General features: G+C 47.7%; 1 protein-coding gene across 1 annotated transcript in view; it reads right to left on the minus strand.

The window, feature by feature from the left end:
- Window positions 1-21,625, minus strand: part of LOC141154984 (cytochrome P450 2C8-like) — a 66,166-nt gene extending 44,541 nt beyond the window's left edge. The window contains exons 1-2 of the mRNA XM_073641571.1: window positions 21,390-21,625; window positions 19,568-19,730 (exon numbers count right to left, since the gene is read on the minus strand). Of these exons, the coding sequence (XP_073497672.1) occupies window positions 19,568-19,730; window positions 21,390-21,569 (343 nt within the window). The 5' untranslated portion in view covers window positions 21,570-21,625. The remainder of the gene's footprint in view (window positions 1-19,567; window positions 19,731-21,389) is intronic.
- Between the last annotated feature and the right edge of the window lie 353 nt (window positions 21,626-21,978).

Raw genomic sequence — 21,978 nt, forward strand, 5'->3', positions numbered from 1 at the left:
TTACATCACTGAAGTTGCCAACCTCAGCGATACATATCTCCCGTCAATGACATGTCTGGTGACCATCTTACATACCCCCCTGCCCAAATCTGGGGGGCTGGGCACCTTCTGCTAACATACCGTGGACCCTCGACAATGCGTCAGCATTGCCATGCTGTTACCCAGGCCTATGCTCTACATGGAAGCTAAGCTAGGAACCACCTTTTCACTTTGTATTGTTCCCCTTCTTCTCTCTCATCCACCTTAGTGGGGCATGGTCTGACACCAGCCGGAACTTCCTGCCTAAGAGGTAGTATTTCAGGTTGTCCAATGCCCATTTGATGGCAAAACATTCCTTCTCCACTATGGAGTAATTCTCCTCACAAGATGTCAGCTACCGGCTTCAATACATTATGGGGTGCTCTTCCCCGTTCACCTCTTGTGATAGGACAGCCCCCAGTCCAATATCTGATGAGTCCATCTGGACCACAAACTCCTTTGAGAAATCCGGCGGCAACAGTACTGGCTATTTACACAGAGCCTGCTTCTGCTCCTGGAAAGCCATCTCAGGCTCTGGAGACCACTTAGCCATAGCCGACTTTGTCCCTTTAAGGAGGTCTGTTAGAGGAGTGGCTAAGATTGTGAATTTAGGGATGAACCGGTGGTAGTAGCCCACAATGCCCAGGAAGGCTCTGACCTGTTTTTTTGAGAGAGGTTGTGGCCAACCCTGGATCGTTTTAATTTTATTTATTTGGGCTTTATCACGCCTCTGCCTACGACATAGCACAAATCTCTGGCTTCCTCCATGCCCATGGCACATTTCTTTGGGTTGATTGAAAACCCGGCCCTCCGTAGAGCATCGAATAACGCTTGGACTTTACTCAGATGGCTTCCCCAATCCTGGGTGTAGATCACGTTATCATCCAGGTAGGCCACTGCATACTACTTGTGGGGAGCTAGGATCTGGGCCATGGCTTTCTGGAAGGTAACTGGAGCTCCATGCAACCGAAACGGCATCTTGGTGTACTGAAAACACCTATCTGCAGTTGAAAAGGCCGTCTTCTTCTTGGCATCTTGGGCGATAGGGATCTGCCAATACCCTTTTGTGAGGTCAAGGGTGGTAATGTACCTGGCCGGCCCTAGCCTTTCAATTAGTTCATCTACCCTGGGCATTGGGTATGAATCTAATTTAGAGACCTCATTCAGTTTCCTATAGTCGTTGCTAAACTGCCATTCTTTATCTGGTTTTGGCACTAGGACTATATGACTGGACCAGGCACTCTTGGATTCTTCAATGACTCCCAGACTTAGCATCCGATTTACTTCTTTTGAGATACCTCTCGGCGGGCTTCGGGAATCCGATACGGCTTCAGATTTACCCAGACATGAGGTTCTGTAAGGACCTCTTGCTCTATGATCTGGGTACAACCTGTTAGTTCGGAGAACATGTCCCTGTTCCGCTGCAGCAACTCTCGGCTGTTGCTTTTGGGCATGTGAGAGCGTCTCAGCCACCCTGACCTCTTCCACATTGGCTTCACACTTTGCCAATAAACACTGAGCTTCCATGGGCTCCCTATCTCGCCATGGCTTGATTAAGTTGATGTAGTACACCTGATAGGGCTTTCTCCTCCCTGGTTGGTGAATTTTATAATTGACATCACAAACCTTTTCCACTACTTCATAGGGACCCTGCCACTTGGCCAGGAGTTTGCATTCCATTGTAGGCGCCAGCACAAGTACCCTATCTCCAGGGTTGAAGTGTCTCACCCTCGCCGACCTATTGTATACCCTCGACTGTGCCTCTTGCGCTTTGAGGAGGTTTTCTTTCACAATGGGCATTACTTCTGCAATCCTCTCTTGCGTCTGTGCCACATGTTCAATAAATCTCCTGTAGGGTGTAGACTCAGCCTCTCAGGTCTCCTTTGCTAAGTCCAGGAGTCCACGGGGGTGTCGGTCATACAACAGCTCAAAAGGGGAGAATCCAATAGAGGCCTGTGGGACTTCTCTGATGGAGAACAGAAGGTACGGCAGTAGGCAGGCCCAATCCCGGCCGTCTTTCTCTATGACCTTCTTCAACATGGCCTTCAAGGTTTTATTGAACTGCTCCACCAAGCCATCTGTCTGTGGTAAACTGAGGTCCTTAGTTGTGTGATTTTCAGGCTCCTGCACAACTCCCTCATCACCTTTAACATAAACAGAGTTCCTTGGTCCATTAGAATCTCTTTAGGCAACCCCGTCCTGGAAAAGATATGGACCAACTCCCGACTATACACTTGGAGGAGTTTCGTAGGGGCACGGCCTCTGGATACCGCGCAGCATAGTCCAGTACCACCAAGATGTACTGATGTCCACTGGCGGACTTGAGCAAGGGTCCCACTAGATCCATTGTGATGCGTTCAAGTGGGATCTCAATGACAGGTAGAGGCACTAAAGGGCTACGGAAGTGAGCCACAGGGGAGGTCAGCTGACAGGTGGGACACGACTTGTAATTCGCTATCTCTCTGTGACACCCGGGCCAGTAGAATCTCTGGAGGATCCTTTACTGTTTTTTTTCTACTCCCAGATGTCCACCCAAGACAGGAATGTTAGCCTCTGGGGATGCTGCCTCATCCTCATCCCCAACCAGCACACAAAAGGGAGCCGTCGGCTCGGTTTTTCTCAGGGGTGACTTGGTTGTTGCCTGGAAAACCCGGCTTCCTCTCATTCTCCCACAAGTCGCAAAACAGGGTAAAGTCCCACCCTATTATAACCGGATGCAGCAGGTCCTTGACTATGCTGACCTCATGGGACTTGGTGCCACAGTTTGTGTCTATGACCACTCAGGCCACAGGGTATTCCTTGGCGTTTCCATGGATTCAACGGACGCCGACCTTTTTCCCTGGAACCAGCTGATGAGGAACTGTGGCTCTCACTAGGGTTACTAAACTCGCCGAGTCTAAAAGAGCTGTCACTTGCATACCAGTCACCGACACGAGGCATGCCTGCAGTCCCTCGCCTGCTTGAGGGACAGCATTGCTGGCAGGATATGCAAAATATGAGAAACGCCGTCCTGCACTGCAGTCTATTGGTACAGTTGTCATGGGACACCGGGCGGCTATGTGACCTGGGTTATGACACCTCCAACATACTATGTTATGGGATGGGACCTTGGTCAGCAACTCAGACTCCTCCTGAGCTCTAGGACCCCCCCAGGTGTTGCTCTAGCTCCCCTCTTTTGGGTGTCCATCCCCTTTTGGGAACCCCAGTATGGAGACCCCAAGACCCCTTGTTTCCCCAAGGAACTCTCAACCGTCTGGTACCTTTCCACCAACCCCACCAAGTCATCGGCATTGTGAGGATCTCCCTGGGCAACCCAGGATTGCACCGATCTCAGAAAGGAATGTATGAACTTGTCCATGACAACTTTCTCAACCATTTGGGCTGGGGAGGAAGATTAAGGTTGCAACCACTTTTGGATCAGGTGTAGGAGGTCGAACATCTGGGACCTGGAAGGTTTGTCATTGCAATAGGCCCAGTGATGCACTTGTTGCGCCTTGACAGTCAGAGTCACTCCCAAGCGCACCAAAATCTCATTTTTCAACTTGGCGTACTCCTTTGCATCCTGCAAGGCCAGATCATAATAGGCCTTCTGCTACTCCCCTGTTAAATATGGCGCCAGCACTTCCGCCTCTGCTCCAGAGGCAATTTCTCCCGTTCCCCCACCCTCTCAAAGACGGTCATGAACGCCTCAACATCATCACCCGGCGACATCTTTTGCAATGCTCTCCTTAGCGTCTTCCTCACGTGAGAGTCATCGCCTGGAGTAGGGGTTCGGGCTGTTGCCCTGCCGTGGACCACCTCGGCCAGGAGCTCCATCTACTGCTTATGCTGTAGTTGCTACATCTGCGCTTGCTACTGCTGTTGCCACTGCTGCTGCTGTTGGTGCTGCTGGAGGTTAGCCTGCAACAGTTGCTTAATCAGCTACTCCATGCTGCCTGACGTCCCTGGCTGGCTGGCGGCCTTCAACAGGGACATAAACGGTTTCTTGTAGCAGTCACACTGCACCTTGGGATTCATGCCTGCATTCTCCACCAATTCTAGGGTTTTCTACTCACTTAAGTCGTGTTAGAGGTAGGCACGGGACACTGTCTCTTTAAAATGTCCAAGGCAGGTTTATTATGCTGCATAAACCGCACTTTCAGAAGTAAACAAAAGAAAGCCTTGTCTGGCACAGTATAACAAAAACAGAAAACAAAGAGTCCATACAATATGGCGGGTTCACCCGCTCAAGGTCACGGTCAGTGTCCTTTTGGAAAAAACACTTGTCTTTGAGACTTTAGACTTCACCCTTCTGGAAATACAGAAAGATGTAGTTGAAATGTACCCTTTCTAAAAGCTAGAGATAAGGAGTTTATTTTTTATAGAGAAAAATTGCTATTCTTATTTGTGTGCTGTGTCTGGTATTGCAGTTCAGGTCAATTTAGATAAATAGTTGCACAATGCAATACTAGATACAGCCAATGAGAGGTGCTCTTTCTGGGAAAATTTAGATTTTTTTCTTGTCAGGTAACACCTTTTAATAACTATATACTAATCCTATCAAGCTATCGTACATACAAGGTACAAAGGTTCACAACAGCTGAGATATCACAACTAGTGTTGAGCGAACATGGTCGACACTGCTCGGTACTCGCCCGAGCATCACACTACTCGGGATGTTCGGCGAGCACCGAGCATTTCCGGGTTACTCGGGCGGGAGCTCGGGTCTCCGCCCTGCATGTTTGGCGCTCTTTACAGAGCCAATGAACATGCAGGGATTGCCAGCCAGTCACTGTAATGCAGCAGCCATGTTGTTTGTGGGCATTGCAGTGATTGGCTGGCCGCACAGCGTCACCTCGAGTATTTAAAACCGGGCGCCGCCATCTTGGACACAGTCGCTCCGGATCAGCCAGTGTAGGGTCAGTGCTGCTGAGCTAGGGAGAGATTTATACTCCGAAATAGTTAGTGTAGGGTCTCTAAAGCCTGCCAAATCAAACAAACAGTCCTTCTCAGGACTAATATCCATTCCAGATATCAGGCAGGCAGGCAGCCTGTATAGGAGACGCAGTGGTTATACCAGCAAACGCTGCATTACAGTCCTGTGTGCTCCTGTTGGTCAAATTCTAGACTTATCACCCAGGTTTCAGGGGCAATGAAAAATTTTTTTTTTTTCATCTAAATCCTGTATTTTTTTTTTCCTCAGTCAGACTGTCAAAATACGTGTCTTATTAACCTTTTGGTATCCCCCCCCCCCCAAAAAAAAAAAATTGAGTATCTCTGTGACTGTTCAGACAACAATATATCTGTTTAAAAGAGTCTGGTGTAGGCCAGAAAAATAGAACAGTGGTTTTGCAGTTCCACGGGTCAAATCTCTGTATTATCCTGTTTTTGCCATTTTTTGCCGTAAAAAAAAAACTGTAATAGTGTCTCCCTGACTGGTCAGACACCAATATATCTGTTTAAAGGAGTCTGGTGTAGGCCAGAAAAATAGAACTGTGGATTTGCAGTTCCACGGGTCAAATCTCTGTATTATCCTTTTTTTGGCATTTTTTGTCGTAAAAGAAAACAGTAATAGTGTCTCCCTGACTGGTCAGACACCAATATATTTGTTTAAAAGAGTCTGTTGTAGGCCAGAAAAATAGAACTGTGGTTTTGCAGTTCCACGGTTCAAATCTCTGTATTATCCAGCTTTTGGTATTTTTTCCGTAAAGAAAAATAGTAATAGTGTCTCCCTGATTGTTCAGACACAAATATATCTGTTTGAAAGATTCTGGTGTAGGCCAGAAAAATAGAACTGTGGTTTTGCAGTTCCACGGGTCAAATCTCTGTATTAACCTGTTTTTGGCATTTTTGCCGTAAAAAAAAACTTGTAATAGTGTCTCCCTGACTGGTCAGACACCAATATATCTGTTTAAAAGAGTATGATGTAGCCAAGAAAAATAGAACTGTGGTTTTGCAGTTCCACGGTTCAAATCTCTGTATTATCCAGCTTTTGGTATTTTTTCCGTAAAGAAAAATAGTAATAGTGTCTCCCTGATTGTTCAGACACAAATATATCTGTTTGAAAGATTCAAGTGTAGGAGAGAAAAATAGAACTGTGGTTTTGCAGATCCACTGGTCAAATCTCTGTATTATCCTGTTTTTGGCATTTTTTGCCGTAAAAAAAATCTGTAATAGTGTCTCCCTGACTGGTCAGACACCAATATATCTGTTTAAAGGAGTCTGGTGTAGGCCAGAAAAATAGAACTGTGGTTTTGCAGTTCCACGGGTCAAATCTCTGTATTATCCTTTTTATGGCATTTTTTGCCGTAAAACAAAACTGTAGTAGTGTCTCCCTGACTGTTCAGACACAAATATATCTGTTTGAAAGATTCTGGTGTAGGCCAGAAAAATATAAGTGTGGTTTTGCAGTTCCACTGTTCAAATCTCTGTATTATCCAGCTTTTGGCTTGTTTTACGTAAAACAAAAAAAAATAGTGTCTCCCTGTCTGTTCAGTCACAAATATATCTGTTTAAAAGATTCTGGTGTAGGCCAGAGAAATGGAACTGTGGTTTTCCTCTTCCACTGTTCTAATCTCCTTTTTATTACACTTTTTCCATTGATAGTGCGAGCGTAAGCTATGTTACTTAATTTACAATGGGCAAGGCGCATGGCAAGGGATGTGGAACTGGATGTTCTGGTGATGGTGCGTGTAGAGGACAGGGCCGTGGCCAAGGTGAAAATGTGCCACAACTAACAGCCACATCTTATCACTCTCACTTCTTGACCGAATTACTAGGGAACCACACTACAACACCAGTATTGCAAACAGATCAGTGTGAACAGGTTATTAATTGGATAGCTGATAATACTTCCATTTACCTGGGCACCCCCACCTCCGGTCTGTCTTCCACACGGTCAAGTTTTAGTAGCCATGAGTCTCGACCGCATACTCCCCCTCACCCTGATGCTCCTTCCTCCCACCATGCCGAGTGTCATCAGACAGCAACTGATCCCACACTTGGACACTCTAAAGAGCTGTTCACTAGTCCATTTCCATAATTGTGCCCCTCGCCTGCTCCGCTTGAAGTGGTGGAAGAGGAGATCCCATGTAGCGATGCCCAAATATTTGACCAGCCATGGCCACAGGAAGTCGATCGACGCTGGCAATTTGTCACAAGAGGTGGACGATGACGAGACACAATCGCCACAAAGTGAGGAGGAGGATTGTGGTGTGCAAGGGGAAGAAGAGGAGGTGGTGGATGATCTACTAGCCACTTCACTTGTTATGACAGTTTCTCAAGAAACAGCATCAACGTCCACATCCACGTCCCACCGGAGCGCTCAGTTGTCCATATGCCAGAGCTTTGAAAGAAAGCGCAAATTCGCAGCCAATGCCCCACAGGCCACAGTCCTAAATTCGCACATTTCACTACTGCTTACGTTGGAAATGCTGCCTTTTAGGCTGGTGGAGACGGAATCCTTCCGCAACCTTATGGCGGTGGCCGTCCCTCGGTACTCGGTCCCCAGCCGACACTATTTTGCCCGGTGTGTCATCCCCGCACTACACAAGCACGTGTCCCAAAACATCTGCCGTGCCCTCAACAACACAGTTACTGGGAGAGTCCACCTGACAATGGACACGTGGACAAGTGCTTGTGGCCAGGGACGGTACATCTCCCTGACGGCACACTGGGTAAACATAGTGGAAGCCGGGACCCAGTCGGACTTTGGGACCGAACACATCCTCCCCACACCGAGGATTACAGGCCCTATGTCAGTCAGAGTTGCCCCCACAGTGTACAGCTCCTGCGCATCCTCCTCCTCCTCATGTTCAGCCTCCATCTCAGATATCACCACATCAGTTACAAGCTGGAAGCACTGCAGTACTGCCTCAGCCAAGCGGCAACAGGCTGTGCTGAAACTCATAAGCTTAGGTGATAAACCTCACACTGCTACTGAGTTGTGGACAGCTGTGAAAGAGGAGGCAGATCTGTGGCTGAGAAGGCTGAACCTACATCCAGGCATGGTCTTGTGTGACAATGGCCGTAACCTGGTGGCGGCTCTGAGGCGAGGCGAGATCACACACGTACCATGCCTGGCTCATGTGCTTAACCTCGTGGTTCAGCGGTATCTTAAATCGTACCCCGAGTTGCCAGATCTGCTTGTCAAAGTACGCCGCCTGTCTGCTCATTTTCGCAAGTCGGCTACAGCTTCCGCCGCCCTTGCTGTGTTGCAGCAGAATTTACAGCTTCCGACTCACCGACTGGTGTTGGAACTCTGCCCTCCACATGTTGCAAAGGATTTGTGAGCAGAAGAGAGCCGTTGTCTAGTACCAGCTGCAACAAGGTCAGACTCCACACATATGACCTCAGGAGTGGACCTGGATGTCTGACATATTTACAATCCTGACAAACTTTGAGGAGTACACCAAGATGGTGAGTGGCAATGACGCCATCATTAGCGTCAGCATCCCACTTTTCTGTCTTTTGCAACATTCTCTGCAGAGAATTAATGAGGAGGCTTTGCAGCCAGAGTATGATGAGATGGATCAAGAAGACATAGTGGGCGATTACCCACAGTCCAGCCTCATCTCATCCCATCGTGCATTGGGGGACAATGAGGGAGAGGAGGAGGAGGAAGAGCAGTAGCTGGTATTATGCGCTGTAGACGGTAGTACCTGTACAACTGTCATACTGTCGATTCAGCATGGGTGGCCTGAGGACAGGGGGGAGGAGGAGGAGGAGGAGGAGGAAAGCATGGTCAGTCGTCATCTTGGTGAGGACATGGAAGTCTAGCCCGTTACCAGTCAGGCACACATGGCTTACTTTATGCTGCACTGCCTTAACCGTGACCCTCGCATTGTAAAATTGTTGGGTGACAGTCATTACTGGTTGGTGACACTTTTAGACCCCCGCTACAAGAAAACTTTCACTCTCTTATTCCTGAGGTGGAGAGGTCTGCAAAAATGGGGCAGTACCAGAAGGCCCTTGCTGCAGAACTTTTAAAAAAATTCCCATCTGAACACGCTAGCGGCAGAGGTCACAGTTCGTGCCTAACCAAGGCGTACAGGCGAGAGGGACGCAACTCCAATCCAGCAGCGGCAGGGGAACACTGTCAACGTTCTGGACAGTTTTCTGAGACCCGCCAAGCTTACAGGCCCTGAGGCACGGGGTAATCTCACAAGGAGTGAAAAGTTTCAAAACATGGTGAGGGAGTACCTTGCTGACCGTACCAGCGTCCTTGGTGATTCCTCTGTGCCTTTTAATTATTGGGTATCCAAGCTGGACACTTGGAATGAACTCGCTTTGTGCACCTTGGAGGTCCTGCCCTGCCCTGCCACTAGCGTGTTATCGAAGCATGTTTTTAGTGCCGCTGGGGGAATTATAACAGATAAGCACACTCACCTGTCAACTGACAATGCTGACAAGCTGACCCTTATCAAAATGAACAAGGGCTGGATTGGGCCCGACTTCTCATCACCACCAAATGACAGCAGAGTAAAATAAAGTCAAATCCACTGTGTTATTTCGGGAGGTGGATTCCCATGCACCACTTCACACCCACACATGGTTATATGCTTCATCATTTCAGCTGTATTTTGCTCTTCTCCTTATCCTTAGCCTCCACCACCACTATACCACCAGGGTGATCTTGGTCCTTGTTGCTAGCATTGCATATTCCTCCGTCCTAATTTTTGGCAGCTTTTGCTTTGAAGGCATAGGAAAAGACTATGGGAGACCCACTCCCCAATAATGAGAATAATGTTTTTAAGATGCTGTACTGCATGGCTCTTCCAAGGGGCATTAAAACCGTCTGGTTAAGTTACTGCGACCTCCACCACTTTTCCCAGGGGCATTAAAAGCGTCTTGTTAAGCTACTGCGACCTCCACCACTCTTCCAAGGGGCATTGATATTGTCATTTTATTTCACTGTGACCTCCACGTGTCTTCCAAGGGGCATTTAAACCGTCTTTTTAAGCTACTTTGACCTCCACCACTCTTCCAAGGGGCATTAAAACCTTCTTGTTAAGCTACTGCGACCTCCACGTCTCTTCCAAGGGGCATTAAAACAGTCTTGTTAAGCTAATGCGACCTCCACCGCTCTTCCAAGTAGCATTAAAACTGTCTTGTTAAGCTACTGCGACCTCCACCACTTCTCCAAGGGGCATTAAAACCGTCTTGTTAAGCTACTGTGACCTCCACCACTTTTACAAGGGGCATTAAAACCGTCTTGTTAAGCTACTGCGACCTCTACCGCTCTTCCAAGGGGCATTAAACCATCTTCTTAAGCTACAGCGACCTCCACCACATTTTCAAGGGGCATTGATATTGTCTTTATATTCCACTGCGACCTCCACGTCTCTTCCAAAGGGCATAAAAACTGTCTTGTTAAGCTACTGCGACCTCCACCACTTCTCCAAGTGGCATTAAAACCGTCTTGTTAAGCTACTGTGACCTCCACCACTCTTCCAAGGGGCATTAAATCCTTCTTGTTAAGCTACTGCGACCTCCACCGATATTCCAATGTGCATTAAAACTGTATTGTTAAGCTACTGCGACCTACACCGATATTCCAAGGGGCATTAAAACCGTCTTGTTAAGCTACTGCAACCTCCACCGCACCTCCAAAAGGCATTAAAACCGTCTTGTTAAGCTACTGTGACCTCCACCACATTTTCAAGGGGCATTGATATTTTTTTTGTATTCCACTGCAACCTCCACGTCTTTTCCAAGGGGCATTAAAACTGTCTAGTTAAGCTACTGCGACCTCAACCACTTCTCCAAGGGCATTAAAACCGTCTTGTTAAGCTACTCTGACCTCCACCACTCTTCCAAGGGGAATTGATATTATATTTTTATTTCACTGTGACCTCCATGTCTTTTCCAAGGGGCAGTTAAACCGTCTTTTTAAGCTACTGTGACCTCCACATCTCTTCCAAGGGGCATTAAAACCGTCTTGTTAAGCTACTGCGATCTCCACTGCTATTCCAAGGGGCATTAAAACCATCTAGTTCAGCTACTGCGACCTCCACCACTTCTCCAAGGGCATTAAAACCGTCTTGTTAAGCTACTCTGACCTCCACCACTCTTCCAAGGGGCATTGATGTTGTCTTTTATTCCACTGTGACCTCCAAGTCTTTTCAAAGGGGCATTTAAACCGTCTTGTTAAGCTACTGCGACCTCCAACACTTTTCCAAGGGGCATTAAAACAGGCTTGTTAAGCTACTGCGACCTCCACCACTTCTCCAAGGTGCATTAAAACCATCTTGTTAAGCTACTGCGACCTCCACCACTTTTCCAAGGGGCATTAAAACCGTCTTGTTAAGCTACTGCGACCTCCACCACTTTTCCAAGAGGCATTAAAACCGTCTTGTTAAGCTACTGCGACCCCCACCGCTCTTCCAAGGGGCATTAAAACCGTCTTGTTAAGCTACTGCGACCTCCACCACATTTTCAAGGGGCATTGATATTGTCTTTTTATTCCACTGCGACCTCAACTTCTTTTCCAAGGGGCATTAAAACCGTCTTGTTAAGCTACTGCGACCTCCACCACATTTTCAAGGGGCATTGATATTGTCTTTTTGTTCCACTGCAATCTCAACGTCTTTTCCAAGGGGCATTAAAACCGTCTTGTTAAGCTACTGCAACCTCCACCACTTCTCCAAGGGGCATTAAAACCGTCTTGTTAAGTTACTGTGACCTCCACCATTCTTCCAAGGGGCATTAAAACCGTCTTGTTAAGCTACTGAGACCTCCACCCCTTTTCCAAGGGGCATTAAAACTGTCTTGTTAAGCTACTGTGACCTCCACCACTTTTCCCAGGGGCATTAAAACCATCTTGTTAAGCTACTGCGACATCCACCGCTCTTCCAAGAGGCTTTAAAACCGTCTTGTTAAGCTACTGCGACCTCCACCACATTTTCAAGGGGCATTGATATTGTCTTTTTATTCCACTGCGACCTCCACGTCTCTTCCAAGGGGCATTAAAACCATCTTGTTAAGCTACTGCGACCTCCACCACTTCTCCAAGGGGCATTAAAACCATCTTGTTAAGCTACTCTGACCTCCACCACTCTTCCAAGGGGCATTGATATTGTTTTTTTATTCCACTGCGACCTCCACGTCTCTTCCAAGGGGCATTTAAACCGTGTTTTTAACCTACTGTGAACTCCACCAATCTTCCAAGGGGCATTAAAACCGTCTTGTTAAGCTACTGCTACCTCCACCGCTCTTCCAAGGGGCATTAAAACCGTTTTGTTAAGCTACTGCGACCTCCACCGCTCTTCCAAGGGGCATTAAAACCATCTTGTTAAGCTACTGCGACGTACACTACTTTTCCAAGGGGCATTAAATTCGTCTTTTTAAGCTACTGCGACCTCCACCGCTCTTCCAAGGGGCATTAAAACTGTCTTGTTAAGATACTGCAACCTCCACCACATTTTCAAGGGGCATTAATATTGTCTTTATATTCCACTGCGACCTCCACTTCTCTTCCAAGCGTCATAAAAATCGTCTTGTTTAAACACTCTGAACTCTACAGCTCTTCCATGGGGCATTGAAATGTTGTTTTTAATTAACTCTAACCTCCACGACTCTTCCAACGGGCATTGAATTTCCTCCTAATTTTAGTCAGCTTTTGCTTTTCAATGCATAGCCGAACTCTAAGGGAGACCCACTCCCCAAAAATGGGTAGAAGGTTTTTAGTATGCTGTAATCCACATCTGTTTCAAGGGGCATTGCAGTTCCTCATAATTTTTGGAACGCCTTCCATTCACAGGTTATGCCAACAGTGTACAGGGGACCCAGTTGCTATAAATGGAAAAAATGGTTTAGTTAAGGACCTCTGACCTCCATGTCACTTCCAAGGGGCATTGGAGTGCCTCAAAATTTTTGTTAGGCATTGCACTCACTGCATGCCCTTTAACTGTGTAGCCGAACCACTCCTTTTGTTACAGAAACATATCTTACAAGACATGTGTGGTTGACTGGCCTGATATTGATGTGAATGGTGCCTGTTCCTCCTGCTCTTTCTCCTTTGCAACCACCTCATCCATCATTCATCACCTGAAGCTTTGCTTTAACGGGAGTCATAGAACTGGGATAGTAGCAGGAAAACATGCAGCAATCCTCCGAGGAGGTAGGATATGCGCCAAAATGCTAACCACCTCAGGCCTAGCCGCTACTGCATACATGCGCTTGCATTCCAAGAAAACAAAGCAGACGCTAACTTCTATTATCATCATCATGCTCCTCATCTTGGCACTCTCAACTCCTCTGGGGACCGAGTATGTATACCTCGCTGCCAAAGCAGCCATGAGGTAGTGGCCAGTTCGGCCTCCTCCAAACTAAAAGGTCCCATTTCAAGTGCAAGCACACAGTATGGTATTGCAGCCTGTAGGTGGGTGGTTGTTTGGTTGCACACTTACGCTTGCATTCCAAGAAAACAAAGCAGATGCTAACTTCTATCATCATCATCATGCTCCTCACCTTGGCACTCTCAACTCCCCTGATGGAGAAGCCAGGGCCCACCGGAGGAGTCTGGTTCTCTGGTGGGCTCGTCCAATGCTGCCCTAAAGCAGGCCGGGCTAAGAAAAGTATGTGGGGGGATGTTCCAAGGAGAAATGGGGGCAGCTGGGTACCGTTTATGGACACCCGGCCGGCCCCTGGCGGCTGGGGACCGAGCGTGGACACCCGTCCGCCGGGCGGCTGGGGACTGAGTATGGATACCTCGCTGCTGAAGCAGCCATGAGGTAGGGGCCAGCTTCGGCCTCCTCCAAACTAAAAGGTCCCATTTCAAGTGCAAGCAAGCAGTATGGTATTGCAGAAAAGTGTGTGGGGGGATGTTCCAAGGAGAAATGGGGGCAGCTGGGGACCGTTTATGGACACCCGACCGCCCCCAGGAGGCTGGGGAGCATGTGTGGACACCCAGCCGCGGGGCGGCTGGGGACCGAGTATGGACACCCGGCCGCCACCTGGCGGCTGGGGACTGAGCGTGGACACCCGTCTGATGGGCGGCTGGGGACTGACTATGGATACCTCGCTGCCGAAGCAGCCATGAGGTTGTGGCCAGATTCGGCCTCCTCCAAGCTAAAAGGCCCCATTTCAAGTGCAAGCTAGCAGTATGGTCCTTGATGCTGCACATAACACATCTGCATCTCTGCCGGATATGGGCATAAAAGGGGACAAACTTATGGTGTGGCACCCATGCTCCCCTGACCTCAACCCCATTGAGAACCTCTGGAGCATCATCAAAAGGAGTGTCTATGATGGTGGGAGGCAGTTCACATCTAAGCAACAGCTCTGGGAGAGTATTCTGTCCTCATGCAAAACAATTAAAGCAGAAACCATCCAAAACCTGACAAATTCAATGGACGAGAGAGTTCAGAAGCTCCTTTCGAACAAGCAGTCCTATGTGCAAATGTAAAATCACCTAGAATAAAGTTTTGAGTTGAAAACTGTTTGATTTCAGTTTGTAATAACCTGCTAATGCTTATAATTTCAAAAATGACAATTTTTTTGTTCTTTATTAAAATGAAAAGGTTGAAAACTCTGCTGTGCATAATAATTTGGAACTTGCATTTTGAGTGCAGTTTGAGTTTTTTATTTTTTTTTTAATATACTGGTATCATAGGCAGTTTGTACAAAAACCTTTCAATTGTACTCTAATAGTTATTTGACTGGAAAATTACAATGACTGCAATTCATATAGGTAATTTGGGAAAATCTGAGCAAATATTATTTGCATAATAATTTGGAACACAGTGTAAGACTGGGCCCTACTTGTGGGACAGAGCTCCTAAGAGACTCTGCTCCCTGACTGTCTTCACTCTCTCCTCTTAATGACTTCTCTGCCACCCTAAGATGGCTTCCCTTTTTATACACCTCCTTCTATGCTGCTCCCCTAAACTACTTCCTCCACCCACACCCACTACTGGTTTCCTCTACCTTTGGGTTCCCCCCACTCCAGCCAGGGTCAGGGCTCAGCAGCTACGCACATGCATATCACCCCTCCAGCTGGCCTGGAGCAGTGTAGTGTTGGATGCAGGTGTTGGGGTTCCGGGCAGCACTCCCTCCTTACCTGAGAGAAGGAGACACCACACCTCTGGGTGAGGTGCAGTACCTCTGTGGCGACTGAACCCTCAGGGGCACCACACTCCCCCCTGGTAAAACACAGCACGTCCGCGGGCTGGATCAGAGTAAAAACAGGGTATAATACAGACTTGCAAATTTTTAAGAATGCATTCGCATATAAGATAATAAAACTATCTACCCTTTAGGGGAGGCACATCACTTTAATGTTACAGGTAACATTTTTCATAAACATTATAAAACACTTTTAATAACATTCCTTTTCACATAAACTGTTTTTCTGCAGGTTACAGCACGAGTTGCCACCAGGTGTCCTTTTTCTTTAATAAACAGGTGCAACGGTAGCAGCATGAGGGACCCGTCCGCAAACCCTCAGCATAGGCCCTGGGCGTGGCTGCAGGGCATAGGTGTTCCTGGGGCGGGACCACGTCTTCCGCCACGCCAAATGGGTTTTTCTTCTGAGGTCATTTAATTGCACTTAAAAAACCAATAGGAAGCACTTTAAGAAGTGCAGAACTATGTACAAAATAAGTTTTTGGCTGTTCACAGTCCCCAGCCTGTAGTCTGTATACCCTGACGGGTAATTATGAAAACACACTTAAAACAACTTCAATTTTTGTACCCTTACGTGTGACTATTTACAGTTTTTAGTCCCACCTACTGGCCTAGTAGTGGGGTCCCCGCCTGGGGTACTTTTGGTTCTTGCTGGACCCAGCCAGGTCATCAGCTATGTCCTGCGGGGGGGTGTCCTCGATCACGCGGTACACTTGTAAGGCATACCACCCGCGTTCCCCGTGGTGCCGCGTGTAAATTACATGGTCACCGGGGTACAGATTCCGGTCGGGATGGCCCTGTTCCAGCTCGGCTCAACATCCCGCCGGTTCACGAAAATGTCCCTAGCGAAGTCGGGATCTCGGAAGAATCCCCACCCAGCCATCAGGTCGAACTTCACCACGAGTCCTTCTTCAGGGGGACTGGGGTGGGGACTCCGCCTGCCGGGCTTGAGCCTTTGCGGCCTTGTTCTAGGCCTCCAGATGCTCACAACGCGCCTGCCGAGCTCGCCGCTCCTTCTCCAGCTGCTGGAGCTCCCGCCTGCAGAACTCCTTCCTCCGCAGGGCTTCAGCTTGGGTCTCTTGCGGGAACCCCATCAGGTCCCCCATCCCCCGGTTGTCCCAACTAAATTCTTCTCCGCTGGGGCAGGCAACCGGGGGTGCTGGTGTTGGGAGTAGCAGGCACGGCTGCTGGTCCTCGAACCGGGTTGACCAATCGAAGGCTGGAGCGCCATACACCCACTCTGGTGCCAGAGGTGGAGGCTCCGGAGGGAACCAAGCAGGAGGTTCCTGGCTTCAGCGCCCGGGATGGGAGGTTCCGGGAGGGCACCAAGTAGAAGGTCCTCAGGGTCAGCACCCGAGGGTGGAGGTTCCTTGCTGAGCAGCTGCTCCAGGGAGGGCATGGCAGGGTACGGGGAGCACTGGTGGAGGAGGCCCAGGAGCAGGTCGGCGCTTGCAGCACCCGGGACAGGGGATTTCTTCTTACCTGCTCCTGTGCTGCACACGGACTCCTGGTATCAAGCGGGCTCCGCCGGGGCTTGGGTGCGCCTGCTGGCATCCGGTGCTGCTCTCCGCCGTGCTGCCATTTTTTCTAGCAGCTCGTTCCTCCACTTGGTAACCGCTGCTTGCTGGGCCCATTCTACTTGCTGGCTCAGCTCCAGGATTTCACCTTGGAGGAATTCCGCATCCTCCGGGGACAATTTACTAGATTCCCCCTCCAGGGTGAGGGGGGTCGCTTGCTGCTGCAGGCCAGAGGCGGAGGCTGGATATTTGCTTCCATCCATGCTGGTTGCCGGGTGTGGTCTGTCTAGACTGGTTAAGACCACACCCTGTCTCCATTCTTTCTCTCCTCCTCCCCACCCTTTTCGGGGGCAGTCCCATGGGAGCTTACTGTCGGTCACTCCTTGTGACGTCCTCCCTGCCTTGACGGACACATCTACGCGGACAGTCGCTGTTGCAAGGGGCAGGGTGTGCTTTTGGCGCCATTCTGGGACCCGGCCAACGATGGGAGGTTCCATATTGTTGTTTTCGATCACTCACATAATGGAGCCCGTTCTTGTGAGGCGGGCGACACATTCAATGTAGACAAACAGTTCTTTAGGGCCACAATACCCGCCGATAACAGGTTGGTAACGTATCCTGTTCGTGACGACAGAGATGATGCGCCCCCAGAGCCGTGGGGTACTCGGCAGCCGGGCCTATGGATGCTGGTGGGGGATATCACTGTGGCTGGCCCGGTCCGTGGCCCACGGCAGTCAACAAAAAGGGGAAAATTATTTATAGGGGATTTGTAAAGTTCGTGACGCCACCTGTGGAATGCGGCTATGGGAGCCGCCACTGCGGAGCAGTCCTCTGAAGCTGATGTTACTGCAGCAGGGATGGTATTGCTCTCCACAGGAAGAGCTAACTCCAGGGCAATATAGGTGTTGTTGGTTGCGCTGGGTGTTGTAGTGCAGGGGGAAAGATGGCACAGATGAAAGAATAGACGGAGGCAGTACGGTGCAGTCATCCGAGTCTTTACTCACAGTTCTTATGACAGTTCCACTGGTGCACTGTACGGGTGCCAGCCTCCCTACGTCGCACTGCGTTCACCAGGCAGGGGTTCAGCTCTTCCTCAGGCAAATTAGGAGCACCTGACGGAACCCCGCTTTCTTGTGTTCCTTGCTAGACCGTCTTCACGCTGGGTCTTCTCCCTCCTGCCCTGCGCTTCCCCACTCTCCATCCCGCTTGGGTACTCTGAAGTCCCTCCTGTCTTACTGGAGTTCCCAGACCTGCTTGATCCTCACGGAGATTAGAATAAGGCTTCAGCAACTGGCTATATAAGCCAGAAGCCTCCGGCTTTTCCAGCCGAGACCTGGAGTTACATGACTGGTCCAGGGGCCGGTCCCCTTATTGCGGCCTATGATCCCTCTGTTTTCTGACAGATTTGGGGCGTACGGGTGCCGTCCCGCACTTGCCGTACCCCATGGGATCCCTTCTGTAGAACGGAGCCTACTCCTCTGCTCCCCTCCGGGGCCTCTAAGATTGGGCCCTACTTGTGGGGGAGAGCTCCTAAGAGACTCTGCTCCCTGATTGCCTTCACTCTCTCCTCTTACTGACTCCTCTGCCACCCTAAGATGGCTTTCCTTTTTATACACCTCCTTCTATAGTGCTCCCCTAAACTACTTCCTCCACCCACACCCACTACTGGTTCCCTCTACCTTTGGGTTTCCCCCACTCCAGCCAGGGTCAGGGATCAGCAGCTACGCACATGCAAATCGCCCCTCCAGCTGGCCTGGAGCAGTGTAGTGTTGGATTCAGGTGTTGGGGTTTCGGGCAGCACGCCCTCCTTACCTGAGAGAAGGAGACACCACACCTCTGGGTGAGGTGCAGTACCTCTGTGACGACTGAACCCTCAGGGGCACCACACTTGCATTGCAAGGAACGGGGGAGGTACAATTGAACACTGCCCTGGGACAAGGACTTGCACGGGGATAGTTGCAAGTCTGCATCTTCTGTTGCGGAAAGGATCACTTCTGATGGGCACACTTTTAGGCAGTGAAATGGGTGTCAGAGATGCTTCCAGGGGTCTTCCCCATGCTGTTCCCATGTCTTTTCAGCACTGTATGCATGTGTTACACAGCACATGGCCAGATAAGATTGTAAAATGTTAAAATGACATTTCCCGGTGAATGCATTTGTCACGGTTGAAAGCAATACAAAAGTGCAAAAACGCATAATAAATGCTACTTGTGAACATAGCCCAAGGTGTGGAGGAGTATTTTTGTTTTTGGTTATTTATTTTACCTTATACACAACTCTTTACCCTGGAAAGGAAGATCCTTAACATATTTCACAGGAAAACCGTTTCAGTTTCGTTTTTGAACGTTTTATTGTGAGCCCGTAAAAGTGGCCTAATACCTCTGACCACGTTGTTGACAGCAGTGACCTGGGGGTCAGAAATGCTTCCTGGGGCGATGGCCATGCTTTCCCCATGTCTTTTGAGCACTGTCACTATCGTTTTGGGCACGTTTTAGGCATTCTACAGACTGCCGGGGGTGCCGCCGCAAAAATGCTCGAGTCTCCAATAGACTAACATTGGGCTCGTTGCTCGGGTCGAGCACCCGAGTATCACGGTGAGCTTGGCCCGAGCTTCGAGTACCTGAACATTTTAGTGCTCTTTCAACACTAATCACAACCTGAAAAACAGGTTACATGAGAATTAATACGATAGCTTCAGGAATGGTCATATATCGTCCTCGCTGATATCTGCGATATAGGAAATGTGAGAGAAGTATACTCTTACTGCTCCGTACTCTTCAAATTTTCAAATAATGTCCCTCATTTGTCAAATATTACAGATATTGCAAAAATTGTATGTCTGTATACCACATTTTAGAATAACTAGTATTAAAATCACAGAAAATGATCTGTTATTCTTATTTTAGTCATTTATTTGATCGACTTACCAAACCCTTTATTGAAAACCTCTCCTGCTCCTGTGTCTCCCCTATCACTGAAGGCATCACTGCGGTCTACCAATGCTTCCTTCACGGCATCATACCCGATCAGTATTATGGCTCGTTGGTTTGCTAAGTAGATAGTATAAACAGGTCCATGCTTCTTACTCAGCTTTAGAGATATATAAAAAACATAACAAAACAGTATAAATTACCATCCTAAAGTCCTCCATACACATTAGGTTAAAATCAGTCGAACATGTCTAAATATGATGGATGAGGACCATCAAATGTTTAAGTGGACTTATTGTAAATATCATCTAGAAGAACTTGGCACTCAAACTATGATACAAGATGTTTTGTTCATAGGTGAAATCCACAGTGAAATACATAATGTTTCGTTCTATAATTTGACCGAAACTTGTTTTGTTCATAGGTGAAATCCACAGTGAAAAAAATATCTAGTATCACAATTTGAGTGTCAAGTTCTGATATTTATTAAAGGGTGGGCCCCTACTTGTGCACGAGCATTTCGGGAGGGCTGTGTCCTATCACATAACTTAGCCTTTTAACTCTCTCCCCTGACAGATGATTTTGGAGGAAATAAGGATCAGACATTTTAAATTTAAGTGCTCAAGCCTTTGACCGCTACTTTCCATTGAAAACATATGAACGTTTTGCCAAGTAGAATGTTCAAATGTATGGCAGAGTGCGAGAGATAGTCGTAGGCTAAATGAACATTCAGACCCCCACCATCACATGCGTATAGTCAACATAAGAGGACGCATCTAATTCATAACCCTCCATCGTATGAAAATCATCTGAACCTACTGATATCACCAGGACTTGCTGAACATGTGACTTGTACGGACACCTCCTGGTTCTCGTCCAACAGATATTTTCGGGGTTGAAAAGGATCTGGCAATTGTAATTTCAATGCCTGAACTTTGAGTTTTCAGGGGGAAATAAGAGTCATCTGACATAGAAGGCGTTATACTCTTTCACAGTTGAAAACACATAAATGCTCAGCTAATCCGAGCATTCATGCGTTATAGGGGAGTTAGGAGAGTTAGTTGTCTGCTGTCCCAGTATTATACAATCAAAACCATCATTTAGGCATATCAAAAAGAAACATTTCAGCCACAAATGTATTTTATCAAACCGATAAATATGAGAAGAAAGATGTCTTTTTTTCTTATATATCTTTGCTTTACGCAGGCCTTTTGTTGCTAAAACGTTGCTTTTTGATATGCCAAATTAATGATTGTGACCTTATAGCGCATTTCCCGGAGCAACTCTGGTGCCTTGGAATTTCCTTGTTGTGGACTGCTGAATAAACATTTGGCCTATAGCTATCTCTTGTATATGGATCATGGAAAAAGCTTTCTGGATCTTTGAGGTTGGGATACACATAGAAAACAGCAATACACAATCATGGAACTGAGGGGGAGCTCCATCTTCAGGACCTCTTTTTATCAGGTAGAGGAGAGCATCTACAAAGACTGTTTAGAGAACTCAACAGGTCCATGGATCAGATTTACTTGTTAATTTTAATATTTACTCTGGTCATACCTAATTTTTCCTGCGGAGGTGCTGCAAGCAGATTGAGCACTGTCTTTTTAAAGCTAACCGAGCTGTAGACATAAAGTATCATAAAATAGCCTGTATATAATGTTAGGCTTGAAGAACAATTGCAGGGAATATCAATTCTCTGAAGATTTCCTTGTTTATGTACGTATAGCCCAGAGCTATTCTGATAACAGATTTATATCTGGAATCATTGTATAACCTGTTCTGTAAAAAGAGTAAGATTGCAAGTAAGTGTACGTACCTGAACTAATGACTGTGGCAGTTCTATGGTGTTGATCTGAAGGATATTTCCCAAGCCGGGCAGAGGTGTAGGTCCTGGAGGGAGGTCCTTCTGTTTGACCCTACTCCACCATTTAATGAGATGAATAAGGAGAGTGACTCCAGTAGCCAGGAGAAGTGTTGCTGAGATACTGAGTGCCATCTTGAGCCCCGGTGACTACAGCTCTGTATTTATTGTGTATTTATATACAGTCAGGTACAGGGCAGCGATCCAGCAGGTAAATAGGCTGAACATGGGTAAAGTGCAAAGTCACAGCTGTATTTCACAACGTATTGAACTGCTGCTGTAATCAAATATAAATTAATGTCATGGAGAAGCAGATATTTTCATTTTTACGCTATTGGATTACCTTCTCTCCTTACAAAAACACTACATTTTTTGTTCTTCCATCAATATAGCCTTATATGGGCTTATCTCTTGTTGGACAAATGAGGAAAAAAATCCAAGAGTGGTGAAAAAACACTATTTTTCCATTGTTTTTTGGTTAGCATTTGTATGACATTCATTGTTCAGGTAACATGATTCTTCAAGACAGCATGATTATGGTGAA

The sequence above is a fragment of the Phyllobates terribilis genome, unplaced genomic scaffold, assembly GCF_046119375.1.
Source record: "Phyllobates terribilis strain yellow unplaced genomic scaffold, ASM4611937v1 Scaffold_7__3_contigs__length_470593459, whole genome shotgun sequence".
NCBI lineage: Eukaryota > Metazoa > Chordata > Amphibia > Anura > Dendrobatidae > Phyllobates > Phyllobates terribilis.